This window comes from Meriones unguiculatus, chromosome 3, assembly GCF_030254825.1.
Source record: "Meriones unguiculatus strain TT.TT164.6M chromosome 3, Bangor_MerUng_6.1, whole genome shotgun sequence".
Classification (NCBI taxonomy): Eukaryota; Metazoa; Chordata; class Mammalia; order Rodentia; family Muridae; genus Meriones; species Meriones unguiculatus.
In genome coordinates, this window is record NC_083351.1 from 49,219,657 (window position 1) to 49,237,659 (window position 18,003).

The 18,003-nt window shown below is 38.5% G+C and overlaps 1 protein-coding gene across 1 annotated transcript; it reads right to left on the reverse strand.

Moving 5' to 3' along the window:
• Positions 1-16,723: 16,723 nt before the first annotated feature.
• On the reverse strand, positions 16,724-17,647 carry LOC110542613 (putative vomeronasal receptor-like protein 4). Its single transcript, XM_021629168.2, has one exon. It carries the CDS (start codon positions 17,621-17,623, stop codon positions 16,724-16,726), a length of 900 nt encoding a protein of 299 aa, XP_021484843.1. The 5' UTR covers positions 17,624-17,647.
• Between the last annotated feature and the right edge of the window lie 356 nt (positions 17,648-18,003).

Consider the following 18,003-nt stretch of genomic DNA (forward strand, 5'->3'; position numbering starts at 1 on the left):
AAGTTAGTGGAAGAGACCACACTATAACATTTCGATGAATACAACACCATAGATCACACCTTTTATAGTCACAATTTTTTTGTGCCCAAAGAGTTCAGTCTAGTAGAGGAAAGGATTCATCCTAATCACTAGAGCCAAACCTCTGAGTCTCTCAACAACATACATATAGATAGCCACACAGTGATTGTCTGTTCTTTAAAAATCCAGGAGATGGGCTGGAGAGAAGGATCAGTGGTTCAGTGCAGTTTTAACAATTGCCGAGGACGTGGATTAGATTCCCAACACTAATATGGTGCCTCATAACAATCCATAATTCTAGTTATAGGGGATCCATTGCCCCCTCTGACGTGGAACACTAGAGGTAGGCAGACATACATGCAAGCAAAATATTCATATATGAAAAATAATTAATAAATAAATGAAAGTTTCCTGATAATACCTTATTCAAGTGTTGGTCTCCAAATTAAAAGAGCAACAACCCTATTCCAATTTTAAAATCACAAATGCACAAACCATTTATGCATAATAATTTCCATGAAATATATCTACATTTTATTAATATAGTACATGTAATATAAGTCATATAAAAGATCTTAAGGTTAAAAAATAGTATTCTAAAAACTATATATCTACACTTCATTAATATAACACATGTAATATGTCATTAAAAAGATCATAAGATAAAAATAGTATTCTAAAAATGTTTTTTTTCTTTTTCCAAAGATATATTATTCACTCTTTCTACTTCATATCTATTGCTTCCTAAATGTTTGTCTCATCCAGTAATGCCATACCTTCTAAATAATCAAGTAACATCTTTCTCTGAGGTTCACTGAAGCTGAGACTGGCTGAGAAAAAAAAAAAAAAAAAAAAAAAGAAAAAGACCATAGCTGCCATGGCTACAGAGTTGTCAACACTGCATTGAGCAAACCCATTTTTTATTTTGAAAAACAAAACAAAACAAAAAGAAATTGCAGTACTGGGGGCTTTCACACTAATTTAAACTGTAATTTCAGTTGTAAGTAAAAAAGCCCAAAGTGTATCCGTACACATTCATCATAGCAGAGAGGCCATCACTATTAGAATGACCCAGACTTAAGGAGTGTGCAGGCTGCTGTCTGAAGACACCTGAAACAAAAGATGAAGAGATGCTTTGTGCTTATCTCTAAACTTTTCCAAGAAAAAAACACTTTAGCACTTCATTATCACAGTATATGATTTTAGAACAGACTTCTTTTATGAACTATACTGATAATTGCCTCTGCTTAGTAGAAATTTAGTAATCTAAAAAGCATACAAGTATGTCAGAAGTAAAGTATCATTTTCATTTTAAGATTTTCCATATTTATTGGGTAATGACTTAAAAGCAGTATGACTGCTCAGAGAGCTAAAGTGAGTGTGTGACTTTCAGGTGACAAGGTGCATGGTGTTGCCTGATGAACTGTCCAATGAAAGCAACGAAATTTTAGGTAAGAACTGGGAAATAGTAAGAGCTGGAGAGGACAGGGTCTCCACAAGGAGAGCAACAGAACAAGAAAATTTGAACATAGGGAACTTCCCAGAGACTCATACTCCATCCAAGGACTATTCATGGAGATAACCTAGAACCCCTGCACAGATGTAGCCCAGGGCAGTTCAGAATCCAATTGGGTTACATAGTAATGTGAAGAGGGACTGCCTCTGACATAATCTGATTGGCCTGCTCTTTGATCACCTCCCTCTGGGGGGGGGGGGGGGAGCAGCCTTACCAGGCCACAGTAGAGGACAATACAGCCACTTTTGATGTGAACTGACAGACTAAGATCAGAAAGGAGAGGAGAACCTCCCCTATTAGTGGACTTGGGGAGTGGCATGCAAGCAGAGGGAGGAGGGAGGGTGGGATTGGGAGGAGAGGAGGGAGGGGCTTATGGGGGGATGCAGAATGAATAAAGTGTAATTGATGAAAAATTTAAGAAAAAAGGGAAAAAAATAATTTAAGAACCTTAAATGACTTTCAAAATTGGAGGAAAACATGGAGTTAGTCAATTGGCATGGATCACGTCTCGCCCCTGGGGGCAATGGTCTCCTGAGCCTACTCAGACCTCGGACACCACCACTGCTAGTTCTAGAACTGACGCAGGATGTTCCAACGAGGGGTTAAGGCTTCTCATAATATTTCCTATAAGCCCACACCTGTTTGTCTATATCCCCCATTTTTATTCATTATTAGCCAGATAGAGCCAAGTAATTGTGGTAATGATACTTGCTTTTTTGCCCAATGCTGGAATGCTAGTAAATTTATGTATGCCCTGGTTACTCGCATGCCTCACTGGGTGCCTGTGCCCATTGATGCCCGTCACGCTATGACTCTCTTCAGACAGAAAAGGGATCTTGGAACTACAGCCACCATTGTTACTACCATCTCATTGACGGCTGTTGGAGCTACCACCAGGGCATTAGCCATGAGTCATACTGGGCAGACTGCTTAGACCCTGAATAATCATTTAGCCAATGTAGCTCATGCCTTAGTTGTACATAAAGGAATTAATGCTCAACTAAAAGGAAGCTTGATGGTGTTCAATCAGAGGATTGACCTCTTGCAGGAGCAAATTGATACCCTATGGCAAATCGCTCAACCTGGCTGTCAATGAAAGTATGCTGGACTTTGTGTCACTAGCATACAACATGAGAATTTTTCCTGTGCTGCAAATCTGTCTAAACAATTGTCGAGCTATATTTTAGGTAATTGGACTGGAGAATTCGATACTACGATGGAGCAGCTGAGAGTGGCCATTGTCACAGTAAATTCTACCAGAGTGGACGCAGGATTAGCCACAGGATTATCAACATGGATTGCTGCAGCCATGAATCATCTGAAGGAATGGGCAGGCATGGGAGTGTTAGCAGGCCTTCTGGTGTTGGTCTCCTTGGTTTGCCTGTGGTATATATGCAAGATTAGTGTCTCACAACAGTGTGACGCAGCCATGATCATTCAGGCCTTTACAGCCATTGAAGCAGGATATTCTCCCCAAGCATGGTTGGATACCATAAAAAGCTAAAATGATACGCTCAGGATGCGAGGCTAAGCACTGCACTCAGGGTCAGCCGCTTTGGACCCAGAGAAGAGCATGTCTGATTGCATGCGGGTTGATGCCCCAGGTCCCGCCTCTGAGAAAAAGGTATCGGACGGGTCTGATGCTCTTTGGGTGGATGACACCTAAATGAACATCTGTACAAAGTCCCAATTTATTTCTAATATCAGAGATCAGACCTCTACTCTTGCCTGATGCGTCTAAAACAAAAAGGGGGAACTGTAGAGAGCTGCGGAATGCGATGCCTTAAAGATGGAGCTGGTTTCCGCCTTCCACCTTCCCGATGGTGAGTGCTCTCTGTCACGAACAACTCCACATTTGGCTAAGGCCGAGGATCTGGCTTGCTTTCATGTATGTGGACCTATCTGCATTGCCCCCGTGGCACGCCTGGGTTGGCTATCCAGAGGCTATTTAAGCTGTGGGCTGGCTTTCCCCGGGGTCCGAGGATTGTTCAATGTTCCTGAATAAACTGCATTGAAAAAAAAAAAAAAAAAAAAAAAAAAAGAATAGACCTTCAGTGATCTCAGGAGATGAAGACCGTAGCCACTCAAGCTACTTTCATGAAACATTTATAAAATAGGGACAGCAGAAGTAAATGCTGATCACTTACCAATAAGGTACTAATTCATATCTATTACATGATACTCTTAAAAATAATTTAAATACATTAATTGTTTTTTGGATATTGAGTATAGTAAAGTGTGACTGGAAGCAGACAGATGCTGACTAGAATATTACAGCCTCACACTTACGATCCAGCTCCCCTCAGATGAAGCAGCAGGAATGTCACTGCAGAGACTGTGGGGAAGCCATCAAGCTCAGAGATTCATCACAGGTTGCATGTCATGAGTTACATAAAGATAAGAAAGTGATCAATGGAAAAGTGTGTGTGTGTGTGTGTGTGTGTGTGTGTGTGAGAGAGAGAGAGAGATTGATGGAATTCTGAGTCTAAGAATAGAGCGATAGCATATGCTGACATGAATACCTGTGCATCACTTGAGTGAGAACTGAGAATTAGATAAAATATGTTAGTGAATAAAATGAACTTTAAGGAAAATGGAGAATGTGTCTTCTGTTTTCCAGTTGTCTTGATCAAATCTCTGGTCCTTCATGTTGTACCAGGGCTGATATTTAAAGTAAGTCACACAAAACTAACTGAAAATTCTGTAATGTTTGAAAGCATAAATTCATACTACAATTTGGTTTTTATGGTATTTATATTCTGTGGCCAGTGACACTAACTCAAGACATTAACTGATATCATTTCTTCCTTATAAAAAACTATTTCATAATTTTACATTATCTGTTTTTCAGTTTAATTTTGTTACGTGTATGTGTTAGAGAGAGAGAGAGAAAGAGAAGAGATTAAGACATAAAGAAATAAGGTCTCAACCTGTAGTTCAGACTGACCTCAACCAAACACATGGTGCTCCTGCCTAAGCATTGTAAGTGCTGATATTATAGGCATGTGCCACCACAGCTGCCTTCATTGTCCGTTTGATTCTCTATATACATTAGTAAATGATTTCCAGCAAAATAAAAATGGACCTGTGATATTCATCACCTGTGCATAAATGTCTTTGATATTTCTTTGTGAATGTATATTTTAATGAAAAATTTTATTTTGTAAGTCATGTAGAAAACCTTAGGGATTTTGACTTTAAATAATTTTATACTATTAAAAATTTAAACACGTTTTTCTCACTGGTAATGGAAAGCTTAATCATATTTTATCAGTATCAATATTATATATTGCAATTTATAAAAAGGGAAATATTAAAATTGTTTGCATTTTAATCAAAAAATCTAAAAAACCTTCTGAAAACTATCCAGTTTACAATTTTGTAAAAATAATTCTATGTTTATTTAATAAGTTAGTGAATGACTTCAAAAAGATAAACTTTATTAGAAATCATTGTAATAGAATAAGCAAATCTAACTTTTTAAAAACGTCTATAGTGTCAGCATTATCTTGTGTTTTCCTAGGACTTGAGCTGAAACTTTCCTAAGTTTCCCAAGTATATGCAAACTTAACAGACTAGGTCATTACTGAGAAAAACTGAATTAATTGTATTAGTTGAATTTTTTAGCTTACGTTTCGTGTAATTAAACACATATAGCCATACTTGAGAAAAATAGGAAAATAAAAAATACAATTTAATGTACCTTAATATAACAAATGTACTCCTGCAAACCAATAAATGTCTATCCTTTGTTTTTTACCCTCTAAGTTATTTCGATGTTTTCTTTTTTTCCTTTATTAATTACACTTTATTCACTTTGTATCCCCCCTGTGGTTCTCTCCCTCCTCCTGTCCCAATCCCTCCCTTCCTCCAACCTCTGCATGCATGCCCCTTCCCAAGTCCACTGATACAGGAGGACTTCTTTTTCTTCCTTCTGATCCTAGTCAATTAGGTCTCATCAGGAGTGGCTGTGTTGTCTTCTTCTGTGGCCTGGTAATGCTGCTTCCCCCTCACAGGGAGGTAATTAAAGAGTAGGCCAATCAGTTCATGTCAGAGATAGTCCCTGTTCTTATTACAATGAAACCCACTTGGATACTGAACTGCCATGGGCTACATCTGTGCAGGGGTCTTAGGTTATCTCCATGCATAGTCCTTGGTTGGAATATCAGTATTGGGAAAGACCCCTGTGCTCAGATTTTTTGGTTCTGTTGCTCTCCTTGTGGAGTTGCTGTCCTCTCCAGATCTTACTGTTTCCCACTTCTTTCCTAAGATTCCCTGCACTCTGCCCAAAGGTTGCCCATAAGTCTCAGCATCTACATGGATAGTCTGCAGGGCAGAGCTTTTCAGAGGTCCTCTGCGTCAGGCTCCTGACTTGATCCCTCTTTTCTCCTTCTTCTGGTGGCCAGCCTCTTTGCCTTTCTGGATAAGAATTGAGCATTTTAGCAAGAGTCCTCCCTCTTGATTAGTTTCTTTAGGTGTACAGACTTTAGTAGGCTTATCCTATATTATATGTCTATATGAGTGAGTATATATCGTGTGCATCTTTCTGTTTCTGGGATAGCTCACTCAGGTGTTTTCTTAATGGATGGAAAACTAAGACAGTTGACAATACCTAGATGAAATCATATTCTTAGAATTATTAGAGTACACACCAGGAGAATCCTATGTCACATGCGTTCTTTAAAGTATTGCATCTGGAGCTATTTTTCATATATATATATATATATAAATGTATATTGATTGTAAAATTGATGGGTTTCATAACATATTCATTCCATATATGATATCGATTGATGACATTCATCCTATTAGCTTTTCCTGTCTCTCTATTCAGCCTTCTGCTAGGCCCTGTCTGATTATCAATAGTGTTCTTCTACTGTCACATATATTATCATGAGAGATCACAGTAAGTGAAATTTATGTTCTTTTAGTCATCATTACAGTGTTTATGTCTACAAGAATCTGTTTTATGCTTATTATACAGTAAGGCTTAAAATTAATATTCTAAACAGAGAATTCTCTACTCATTTCTTACAGATAATCCTGCTTATTTCTACCACCTACATACAGCTTTCACTGTTAATGAAGAGAAATAAGAAACACTCACCGGTCTGGGCCTTTGACAAACATCCTCATAGAAAGATGCCCTAAGAAGTAGTTATAAGGAAGATATGTCATCAGCTCAGCTCCCTCTAGACCCATAATTATCTTGTCATCTTGAGAAGACAATTTTGTCCTTGAGGTAGTTAGAAAGTGATACCATCAAATGGAAAAGTGAACTTTCGTAATTCCAGCAGAACATCAGAGTAGGAACAGCTGAGCTCTGGATTTCTGTGTATGAACTATTCTCCCCAAGCTATACCTGTCTGTGTGGATTAACTGATCCCATCCTTGTGAAAAAAAACAAAAGTAACAATAAAAATATTCTATTTAAAATAAATAGTAAACCATTCACCAAAAGTATCCTTCCTGTTTCCAAAACATCTGTTGTTTGCTCTGCAGCACACAGAAACTTTTCTAAAATAAACTGCATCCTGAAATGAAAAACAAATCATTAGAAATGAAAAAAAAAAAACCTTTGAAATTACTCCTTGTATGCAATTTGACCACATTGCAATAAAAACTAAATTGGTAAGAAGCAAATGTCTAGTAAATAGAAAACCTCATGGAGATTTTTACATTACAAAATGAGGATGGGGTCAAAGAATAAATCAATGGAGAAATAAAAACTTCTTGAAATTATTTGACGATGAAAACAATAAGAAAAACTTCTGGGATACATCTACAGTAATCATATGAGGAAAATTTATAGCTCTAAGTGCCTACATTAAAAAATCAGAAACAAACAGCAGAAATAAATGTCATAATTATATGCCACAAAAAGTTGAAAAATACCAAATACACCACAGTTGATAGGAAGAAATAATATTAAAAGCAGAAATGAACAGAACAGAAACAAAGAAAACAATAAAAATAAACAATGAATGTAATTGGCAAGCATTTGGCCCAACAAACCAAAAGAAACAAAGAGAGGATCCAAATTAATAAAATCAGAAATGAACACGGAAATATTATGAGATACCAAGTGAATTCAGAGTATTGTAAGAGGATATTTTTAAAATGTGTACTCCATTAAGTAGGAAAATCGAAAAGACCTGTATGATTTTCTAGATTGTACCAAATTACAAAATTAAACCAAGTAAAATAGACCAATAAAAAATGAGGACACTTAAATAATAATAAAAAGCCTTTCAGCCAAGAAATGTCTATGACTTGATGGATTCACAGACTTTTACCAGACATCTAAAGAAGATCTAGAGCCAGTCTTTCCAATAATGTTTCAAAAGAAAAAAAAAAATGCTTCTATTAAGCAAGTGTAACTGTTTCGCCAAAACCAAGTGTTGACTCAACAAAAACTGAAATAAGAAAAGACAAGACAGGAAAAGAAGAAAAGAAAAAAAGAAAGAAAGAAAAGAAAAACTACAAGCCAATATTCCTGATGAGAATAGACTCAAAAATGATAAAATATTTGCAAACAGAATACAAGCATACATCAAGAAAAAAAAATGTCTACCCCAAACAACTTGGCTTTATCTCTGAAAAGTAGGGATGGTTCAGCAAACACAAGTCAATAAATATAAGAAACCACATAAATGACAAAACCCACAACTCATCTCAATGCCGAAAAAAGGGATCTGTAAAAATAATATGCATATATGATAATATTCTTAGGAAAACATAGGACTAGAGTGAGAATTCCCAACATAACACAGGTTAGAAACTCACAGCAAAAAATATCCTAAATGCAGTTCTCCTGAAGCCAAGAATGAGAAAAAGATGCACACTATCCACACTCCTTTTCGACATAGTATCCAAAGGATTCACTGGAACAACAGAAGAGAAGAGAAGGAAATTGACTGGATCCATGTAGGGAGAGAAGACAAAATATCCATTTTGTAGATGACATGAAGTATACACTAAAGATCCCAGAATTCTCAGAACATTTCTAGACACAAAAAGCAAATGCAGCAGTATGGCAGCAGACTCAACTGGCACAAATCAATAATTTTTCCTGAAAAGCAAAATTAAAACATGCAGAGGAGATCATAGACACACTCCCAATCACAATAGTGTCATAGAAATGATCAGTTTCAAGAGGTCCCATTTATTAATTGTTGATCTTAGAGCCTGAGTTGTTGGTGTTCTGTTCAGGAAGTTGCCTCCTGTGCCAGTGAGTTCCAGGCTTTTCCCCATTTAATCTCCTGCATATTTTGTGTATCTAGTTTTATGCTGAGGTCTTTGATACACTTGGACTTGAGTTTTGTGCAGGGATACAAATATGGATCAATTTGCATTTTCTATATGTAAACAACCAGTTAGACCAGCACCATTTGTTGAAGATAATGTTTTTTTTTCCATTGCATGGTTTTTGCTCCTTTGTCAAAAATGAGGTGAGCATAGGTGTGTGGGTTTACTTCTGGGTCTTTGATTCAGTTCCATTGATCAACCACTCTATTTCTATGTCAGTACCATGCCGTTTTTAATACTATCACTCTGTAATGTAGCTTGAGGGCAAGCATGCCTGCAGAAGTTCTATTAATGCATAGGATTGTTTTCACTATTCTGGGTTTTTGCTTTTCCATATGAAGTTTAGAATTGTTCCTTCAAGTTCTGTGAAAAATTTTGTTGGTATTTTTATGAGGATTGCATTGAAGCTGTAGATTGCATTTGGTAAGACAGCCATTTTATCATGTTATTCCTACAGATCCTTGAGCATGGGAGATCTTTCCATCTTCTATCATCTTCAATTTCCTCAGAGACTTGAAGTTCTTGTCATGCAAGTCTTTGACTTTCTTGGTTAGTTACCCCTAGATCCTTTATATTATTTATGGGTATTTCGAAGGGTATGGTATCACTCATGTCTTTCTCAGCCTGTTTGTCATTTGTATACTTGAGGGCTACTGACTTCTTAAATTATTCTTGTGTTCAGACACTTTGCTGAAGTTTATTAGCTGCAGGAGTTCTCTGGTGGAATTTTTGCAATTGCTTATGTATACTTCCATATCATTGGTGAATAGCAATTCTGTACCTTCTCCTTTCCAATTTGCATCACTTTGATCTCCCTTAGTTGTCTTCTTTCTCTAGGTAGAACCTCTAGAAGTATATTAAGAGACATGTAGGGAGTGGGCAAGCTTGTCTTGTCCCTGATTTTAGTGGGATTGCTTTGAGTTTTTCTGCATTTATGTTGGCTATCCGTTTGCTGTATGTAGGCTTTATTATGTTTAGGTTTGGGCCAGCTTCTGTAAAGCAAAGGACACTATCAATAGAACAAAGAGCAGTCTATGAATTGGGAAAAGATCTTCAGCAATCCTGCATCGGACAAAGGACTAATATCCAGAATATATAAAGAACTCAAGAAATTAAATACCAACAAACCAAATAATCCAATTAAAAATAGGATACAAAGCCAAGCAAAGAATTCTCAGCAAAGGAATCTCAAATGGTGCAGAAGCACTTAAAGAAATATTCAGTGTCCTCACTCATTAGGGAAATGAAAATCAAAATGACTCTGATATTCCATCTTATACCTGTAGAATGGCTAAGATCAAAAACTCAAGTGACCACACATCTTGGCAAGGATGTGGAAATACTAGAAAAACATTTGGATTCCCCAAGGTATTTTTCCTAACTCCAGAATATTTGGGCTGGCCTCCATGCTTACTTGAAGTGGATTCAGGGTCTTATTTAGAAAATAACAGCTCTTTCGCTAAAATTAAGAAAATGTTACCTCCCCATACACACTTGGAGAAAGTAATATTTCTTGTGAACTACACCTAAAATACCTAAGTGAGGTAATGTAAATGCAGTATCAGCAGAAATCAGGCCATTGGGGTAGGAATGTAGCTCAGTTGATAGCATGCTTGCCTACAAAGTATTTTGTGTTGGAGGAACACACACAATATGAAACCTTAAACTTATAGGCATTGGGGAGGGAGAAGAAATCCAAGTCAATGGCAAACACAAAACCTTCAAGAAGATCAGAGAAGAAAACTGCCCCAAAGACACACACCTGTAATACAACAAGCACACAGAGCACAAAAAGGACAACAGAAGAAACAAAAATTTCAATGCATCTTACAGTTAAAACACTAAGTATGATGCAAAACCAAAAAAAAAAAAAATGGATTGAAAGCTCCAAGAAAAAAAATGCAAGTCACAAATAAATAAAACCCATCAAATGAAAACGTGAACTTCCTTAATTCCAGGATAAAGTGGGGTCAGAACAGCTGATTTCTCAAGGTAAACTTTCAAAGCCAGAAGAGCCTCTAAAAATACAACTTCAGTCCTAAATGACATCCAATCTAAAATAATATATCTACCATACTACTGCTATCATTGAAGGAAGAAGAACAATTTTCCACATCCCAGGCAGCCTAAAAAAAAATCATATTCAACAAACCAAACCTAAGGAAATACAGGAAGCATTATTTTGGGCTGAAGAGAAAATTGAGTAGACCAGAGAGATTTGGAAATTATATGAAGCTGTAACTATTAAAACATAAACTATCTCTGAGAACACAACAGAAAAAAAAATAACATGATGACCAGAACTAAAGCACAAATAATAATAATGTAAATATGAATGGCCTCAGTTCTGCACTCAAAATTACAGACTGACTGAATGGATCAAGAAATGAATTCCATTTTTCTGCTACCTCCAGGAAAAACAGCTTATACACCACCATAAAGTATAAGGATAGACAAAAGTACTCCAGTATAACTAGGAAAAATGCACTTGTCACTATCCTAAATATATGACAAAATAGACTTTGAACTAAAACTAAACAGAAGTGATAAAGAGGTACGCTTCATTCTAATCAAGGAAACAGTTGACCAAGAAGACATTACCATCCAAAACAAATATTATCAAACTCAGGGATGTCTAACTTCATAGAGGAGAAATTTTACAACTGGATTAAAAGACACATATTAACATCAATCCATTAACAGTAGGTTATTTCAATGCCCAACAGGAGGTATGTGTTAGGCCTCTAAATTTCTGGAAGTAATAATTAGGATACTTGCCTTTCTCCTGAAACTAGAGTTATTGAGAATTCTTGGAAAGGTCTCTTTCCCTCTTCTCTCTCTCTCTCTCTCTCTCTCTCTCTCTCTCTCTCTCTCTCTCTCTCTCTGTCTGTCTCTTCCTGTATCTGTTTCTCTCTGTGTGTGTGTGTGTGTGTTTGTATGATTCTGTCTCTCACTGTGTGTGTAGTATGTTTCTGTCTCTCTCTTCTCTCTCTGTCTCTGTGTCTATCTCTCCCTCCCTTTCTCCTGTCTTCCCACCACTCTCTTTCTCTCTTTTTGTCTGACACTTTTTTTATCATTCTCTGTTTGCAGCAGGGATACCACAATCAACTATAAGAATGGAAATAGAGAGGGGTATATATGGGTGTGAAAGAACAGCATCTGATCTTGGCTCTAACATTTCCTTTCTGACCTCTGGATACCTGGAGAGCCTGTTGGAGGGTTACAGAGTCATAGGCAGGCTCTCAGTAGAGTCTTGCCTTTTATTTACATTAAACTTGAGAAACCTACATTCAAGCATGTCCTAATTAGCCACTAAACCAAAAATTAACAAGGAATTACTAGATATCTCCTCAAAGAATGAAACTAGATCCATATGCTGGGTAGTTTTGTCAACTTGACACATACTAAAGTCATCTGATAGGAGGAAATCCCAATTTTTCTTCCACAATATCTAGCTCTAGAATAGCCTGGAGGGTATTTTCTTATTAGTAATAAATGATGGAGTGTCCAACTCCTTGTGGGTGCTGCCATCCCTGGGCTGGTTGTCCTAGGTTCCAAAAGAAAGTGAGCTAAGGAAGCCACATGGAACAAGCCAGGAAGCAGCACCCTTGCATGGCCTTGTGTTAGCTCCTGCCTACAGGTTCCTGCCCTACTTGGTTTCTGTCCTGAATTCTCCCAAATATGGACAACTATAAGCCAAATAAACCCTTTCCTCCTAAAGTTGCTTTTGGTCATGATGTTCATCACAATTGTAGAAGCCTTAACTAAGTCAAGTTGGTACCAGGATGATGGGGTAATCCTTTGTGCTTGGGAAGGATGGTAGAAGAACATATGATTGCTTATACATGGATTTTAGTATTAAGTCATTGATAAGCAAATCATAATTCATACAACCAGAGGTTAGGTGTAGAGTAAGTGAAGGAGGAGAAGGCTGGCTCTCCCTAGAATAGGAAAGTACAAAAGACAATTATGAATACATTAGGAGAACTGAAATGGGAGTATCAAATGGGGTGGGGCCAGAAGTTCAGGACAGTGAATCTGGGGAGAGACAGCTATATAGGACAGAGACCGAGGAGAAAACCAAATACTAGTGCTCTGGTAAAGAATGTAAAAATAAAATGACTGCAAGTGACATTATTCTGTATTCATAGACACAAGTATTGCTCAGCCATCATCATAGAAGCTTCTTCCAGCAGCAGATGGGAACAGATAGAGACCTGCAGTTAGAAAATATGCAGAGTGAGAGACCTTGAAATACTCAGCCACATATGGGATGTCTCAGTTAAAATGTCACCTCAGGTCCCAGGGAACTCTGTGGAAAAGGTGGTGGAAAAGACTAGAAGAGCCAGAGTGGACAGAGGACACCAAGGAAACAAGGCCTTCTAAACAAAGCACAATGGACATACATGTAAACTCAGAGACTAGAGAAGCATACAAAGGGCCTGCACATGTCTGCACCAGACATGGTCATAAAACAGAAGTGGGTCTAAGCACCATCCCTAACCCTAACCTAATGAAACTATCTCCATTTGATAGCAACGTGCAAATATAACATTAGTTTTCTCCAAGGGTATTTCACTGGGGGAAATATATTACCCTTTTATTATTTTATTATTTTCATATTAATTACAATTTATTCACTTTGTATCTCAGCTGAAGGCCTCCCCTCATTCCCCCCAAATCACACCCTCTCTCCCTCATCTCCTCCCATGACCCTCTCCAAGTCCACTGATAGGGTAAGTCCTCCTTCCCTTCCATCTGACCCTAGCCTATCAGGTCTCATCAAGCCTGGCTGCATTGTCTTCCTCTCTGGCCTGGTAAGGCTGCTCCACCCTCAGGGGAAGGTGATCAAAGAGACAGCCTGAGTTCATGTCAGGGACAGTGCCTGTTCCCATTACTAGGGAACCCACTTGGACACTGAACTGCCATGGGGTTACATCTGTGCAGGGGTTCTAGGTTATCTCCATGCATGGTCCTTGGTTGGGGTATCAGTCTCAGAAAAGACCCCTGAGCCCACATTTCTTAGCTCTGTTGCTCTGCTTGTGGAGCTCCTGTCTCCTCCAGGTCTTTCTATCTTCCCCTTCTTTCATATGGTTCTCTGTACTCTGCCCAAAGTTTGGTCTCAGGATCTGACTTAATACCCTGCTGGGATGAGTCTTTCAGAGGCCCTCTGTGGTAGGCTTCCTGTTTCCTGTTTTCTTCCTCTTCTAATATCCATCCCATATTCTTTTCTGAGTGAGGACTGATCATGTCACCCAGGGTCCTCCTTCTTGATTAGCTTCTTTAGGTATACAGATTTTAGTATGTTTATCCTATATTATACGTCTAATATCCACTTAGAAGTAAGTATATATATATATCTTGTGTGTCTTTCTGGTTCTGGGATACCTCACTCAAGATGATCTTTTCTAGTTCCCACCATTTACCTGCAAATTTCATGATTTCTTTGTTTTTAATGCTGAGTACTAGTCCACTGTGTAGGTGTACCACAATTTCTATATCCATTCCTCCATGGAGGGACATCTGGATTGTTTCCAGATTCAAACATAAGATTTCACCTTATACCCATCAAAATGGCTAAGATCAAAAACTCAAGTGACAATATATGCTGGAGAGGATGTGAAAAAGGAAACCCTCCTTCATTGCTGGTGAGTATGTAAACTTGTACAACCACTTTGGAAATCAATCTGGCTCTTTGCAGAGAATTAGGAATGGTGCTTCCTCAAGATTCAGGTATACCACTCCTAGGCATATATCCAAAAGATGCTCAAGTACACAACAAGGACATTTGCTCAATCATGTTTGTAGCAGCTTTATTCATAATACATTACTCTTTAACAGTAGACCCCCTGCCCTGTGGTTCCATGTCTCCAGCCAGAAGAGCTGCGGGATGGCATGGGACACTGAGCTGAAATTAGGCACTTTTTCCATAAGAAGTTCCAAGCACTGTCAGCTTCCAGGGGGAAAAGAGTGAAGAGGGGTGTCCAGAGTTCCATTTTTCTCAGGAACTTCGGTTTTAGGGCTGACATGAATGAAACAGAACCGGATCCCAGCCACTGGATATCCAGTCTGGCCAGACATGTAGGAGAAAAGATTTTCTCCACAGCAGAAGTGTTACTTCCCTTTCGGTTGGACCACAGAGGCCAAACGGCTCAGGGCTCTGAATCCAAGGTGGTGGAGATATCGCAGTGTTACAGCTTTTTGGTTAAACCACTGTCTTAACAGCAGTGGGTGTGACCAAATGCCCGTTGCTGATGCAGCTACAGCAGGAATGCAGGTTCTGGGGCTGGTCCAAGCAGCAGGAGTTCAGAGCTCTTAGAGGCCTGCCAGACCTGAATTGGATGAATTGAGCAGCTGTTGCGAAGCACCCAGGAGAGCTCCAGAGGTGACTGCTGTGGTTCTGCTGCAACTGCTTGGCCAGCAGTCAAGTCTGGGAGTCCAGGGGTGAATTCTTCTGAGAGGAGGGCAGCCCTTGTTTTCCCAGAAAAAACAGCAAGTCTCAGATCATCTTTGATGAAGTAGATGGGCTTGTTCCATTTCCTGAGCAGGGACATTGTAAACCTTGGGCAATTGGAGGGGTTTGGGGTTTGATTGGCAGGGACTAGGATGCGGGGGATGCTCCCTGGCATGGGGAAAGGTAACAGGTGACAAGTTTAAGTGACTGACTCACTTGTGGCCACCTAGGGGTTGTGCCACGTTCTCCTGAGACAGGCACAGAAACAAGGAGAAAGCTTTGTCCCATACTTTCCGTTCTCAGGGTGAAATTTTAAATCTCAAAATGGAGATTTCTTGGTTTTGGACATGCTCCATCTTATTAGTCCTGTGCCGGTTGCTCTGGAGGTGTGCTACAGGAGAGCCACCGGGACCCAAAGGAAATGAAGTCAGTGCAGTCTCTAAAGGTCATTTGCATATAGATTAGGATTTCTGGTTTTGTATTTTAATGAGATCCCTGTGTTGAACTTGTGTTTTTCTATATCTATATGTATTTATTGTGCTTTTACTCTGCCTCCTTTTTTTCTGTTGTTTTATTCTATTCTGATTTGTTATTTTTGTTTTATCTTACTGTCACTTATTATTATTGCTTACAGGCCTGTGTGTTTCCTAAAAAGAGACAGAAAGGGTGTGAATCTGAGTGGGAGAGGAGATGAGGATGAACTGGGAGGACTAGGAAAAGGGGGTATCTGATCAAAATACATTGTATGAAAAAACTGTTTTCAATAGAGGAAAAACATAGTTTTCAAATGGTGGGGTATGGAGGTGAACACTTGGAATCTCAGTTTTCAACAGAAAGGCTTAAAAGGTCACTCTCAGCAAAGAGCTTCCTTTAAGTTACCTCAACATCAAGGACACTTTTATGATATAAAGAAAAAAGGAGAAAGAGAATTCATGTCAAAATAACTTATAGTGTACGATGAACTTAAGAACTTTATATTCCTTGGCAGCACAATGTCAAAAGAATGTATATATGTAATAACACAAATTATTTAAAAATCATATGAAAAGGCCTCCTCTGCTGCCATGACCCCTGTGAAAAAGCTTGTGGCAAGTGGGGGACACACAAAAAAAAAGAAGGTTTTGAATTTCATCCTTGACTATACCCATTCTGTAGAAGATGGAATTATGGATGCTGCCAATTTTGAGCAGGTCCTCCAGGAGAGGATCAAGATGAAAGGAAAAGCTGGGAATCTTGGTAGAGGTGTTGTGACCATCAAATGGAGCAAGAACAAGATCACTGTCACCTCTGAGGAGCCAGAGACCTCTTCAGACATCTGTGCACACCAGGAATGCACACCTGCATACTTATTGGCACCAAACTCGTGCATATAGATGAAAATAAATGAATCATTTTTAAAAGAAGAAGAAAATGTCTTTTAAAAAAATCTAGTGGCATTTTGACTGCAAGATTTTCAGCATTCTTATTATTCTCTTATCATAACTGATTTGTATCAAAGGAGTAATTGTGGGATAGGCATTCATCACAAACTTTTGAACAGTTGGAATGAATGGGTCATACTTCCATACTAGGATTGAGGTAGATGACATGATGAAGTCCACCCAGTATATGACCACAAAGAAAAGCACCAGGAGCAAGATGTTCTGGGTGGCCCTTTTCTCAGGGTACGCTCTCAGGTGGCTGATGCTATGAAGATGCTTGCATTGCCTCTGATGTCTGAACAGGATAATCACCATGTATGCACTTGTGGTCAGCATGACCCCTACAAGAAACACATCTCTGGATGCTGTCATTGTTAAAATCAATCCCCCGATGATGTAGTTCATGGGGAAGAGTGAGCAGGATTCAGTGACCTTCATCTGGTTGGTCTCACTCACATTGGTAAAACCACCAACATAGAAGATAAGTCTGCCACTGAAGGACAAATTGAAAGACCAAATATAGAAGAAAGCACTAATCATGTATCTTTTTAGCTTAGGTTTAAATTTTGCCAAAAAAGAGGTACTGGGACTGATAGTGACAGCCTGGAACACACTCAGGAGGCAGGTGATGCAGATAGAGAGGCCTCTCATCACCCTGCTTATGTAAAAACTTGTCTTACATTTGAAGTCATTTTCAATGTTCAGTGACTCAAATATGTCTGTAAGCCACATGTCCCCTCCAATGAGGACCATCATTAGGTGAACAAAGGACAGATGACAGTAGATCAGGTCCATGGGCTTAGGTCTGTGACTTACGATTATGAAAGTATAAAGAAAAATGAGAAACATATTGGCTAAGACTCCAATCCCAGCTTGGAAATGAAGGACACTCTTTAATGAGGACATTAGTGAGAAGTATATGCATCTTAAGAACACAGTGGAAGAATATTTCTTATATCTGAAAAAAAAAAAGATTATACATCAAACTTGGAACTCACTGGAGTGTATATCTTTATCAACATTCTATTTTCCCAACTAATTCTTGACTACCTGTCTCTTTAGCTTTTGATGTTCCAGACTGTACATCATAGCCTACATTTCCATATATCTTCCAGGTATCTCCTGTATAAATAGCATATAATAGCTAATTAATGCATTCCCATTATACACAAAATTCACACTTTATATGTGTTTATTGAACCTGAGTCTCATGCCTTAGAAAACCAATCCCATTGATTTTACCTAACTTCCTCCTTATTCTGTATTTATCTTCTTTTTCCTTATCT

Excerpts from the sequence above, each read along its gene's own strand:
- LOC110542613 (XM_021629168.2), bottom strand. The coding sequence starts at position 17,623 with ATGTCCTCATTAAAGAGTGTCCTTCATTTCCAAGCTGGGATTGGAGTC.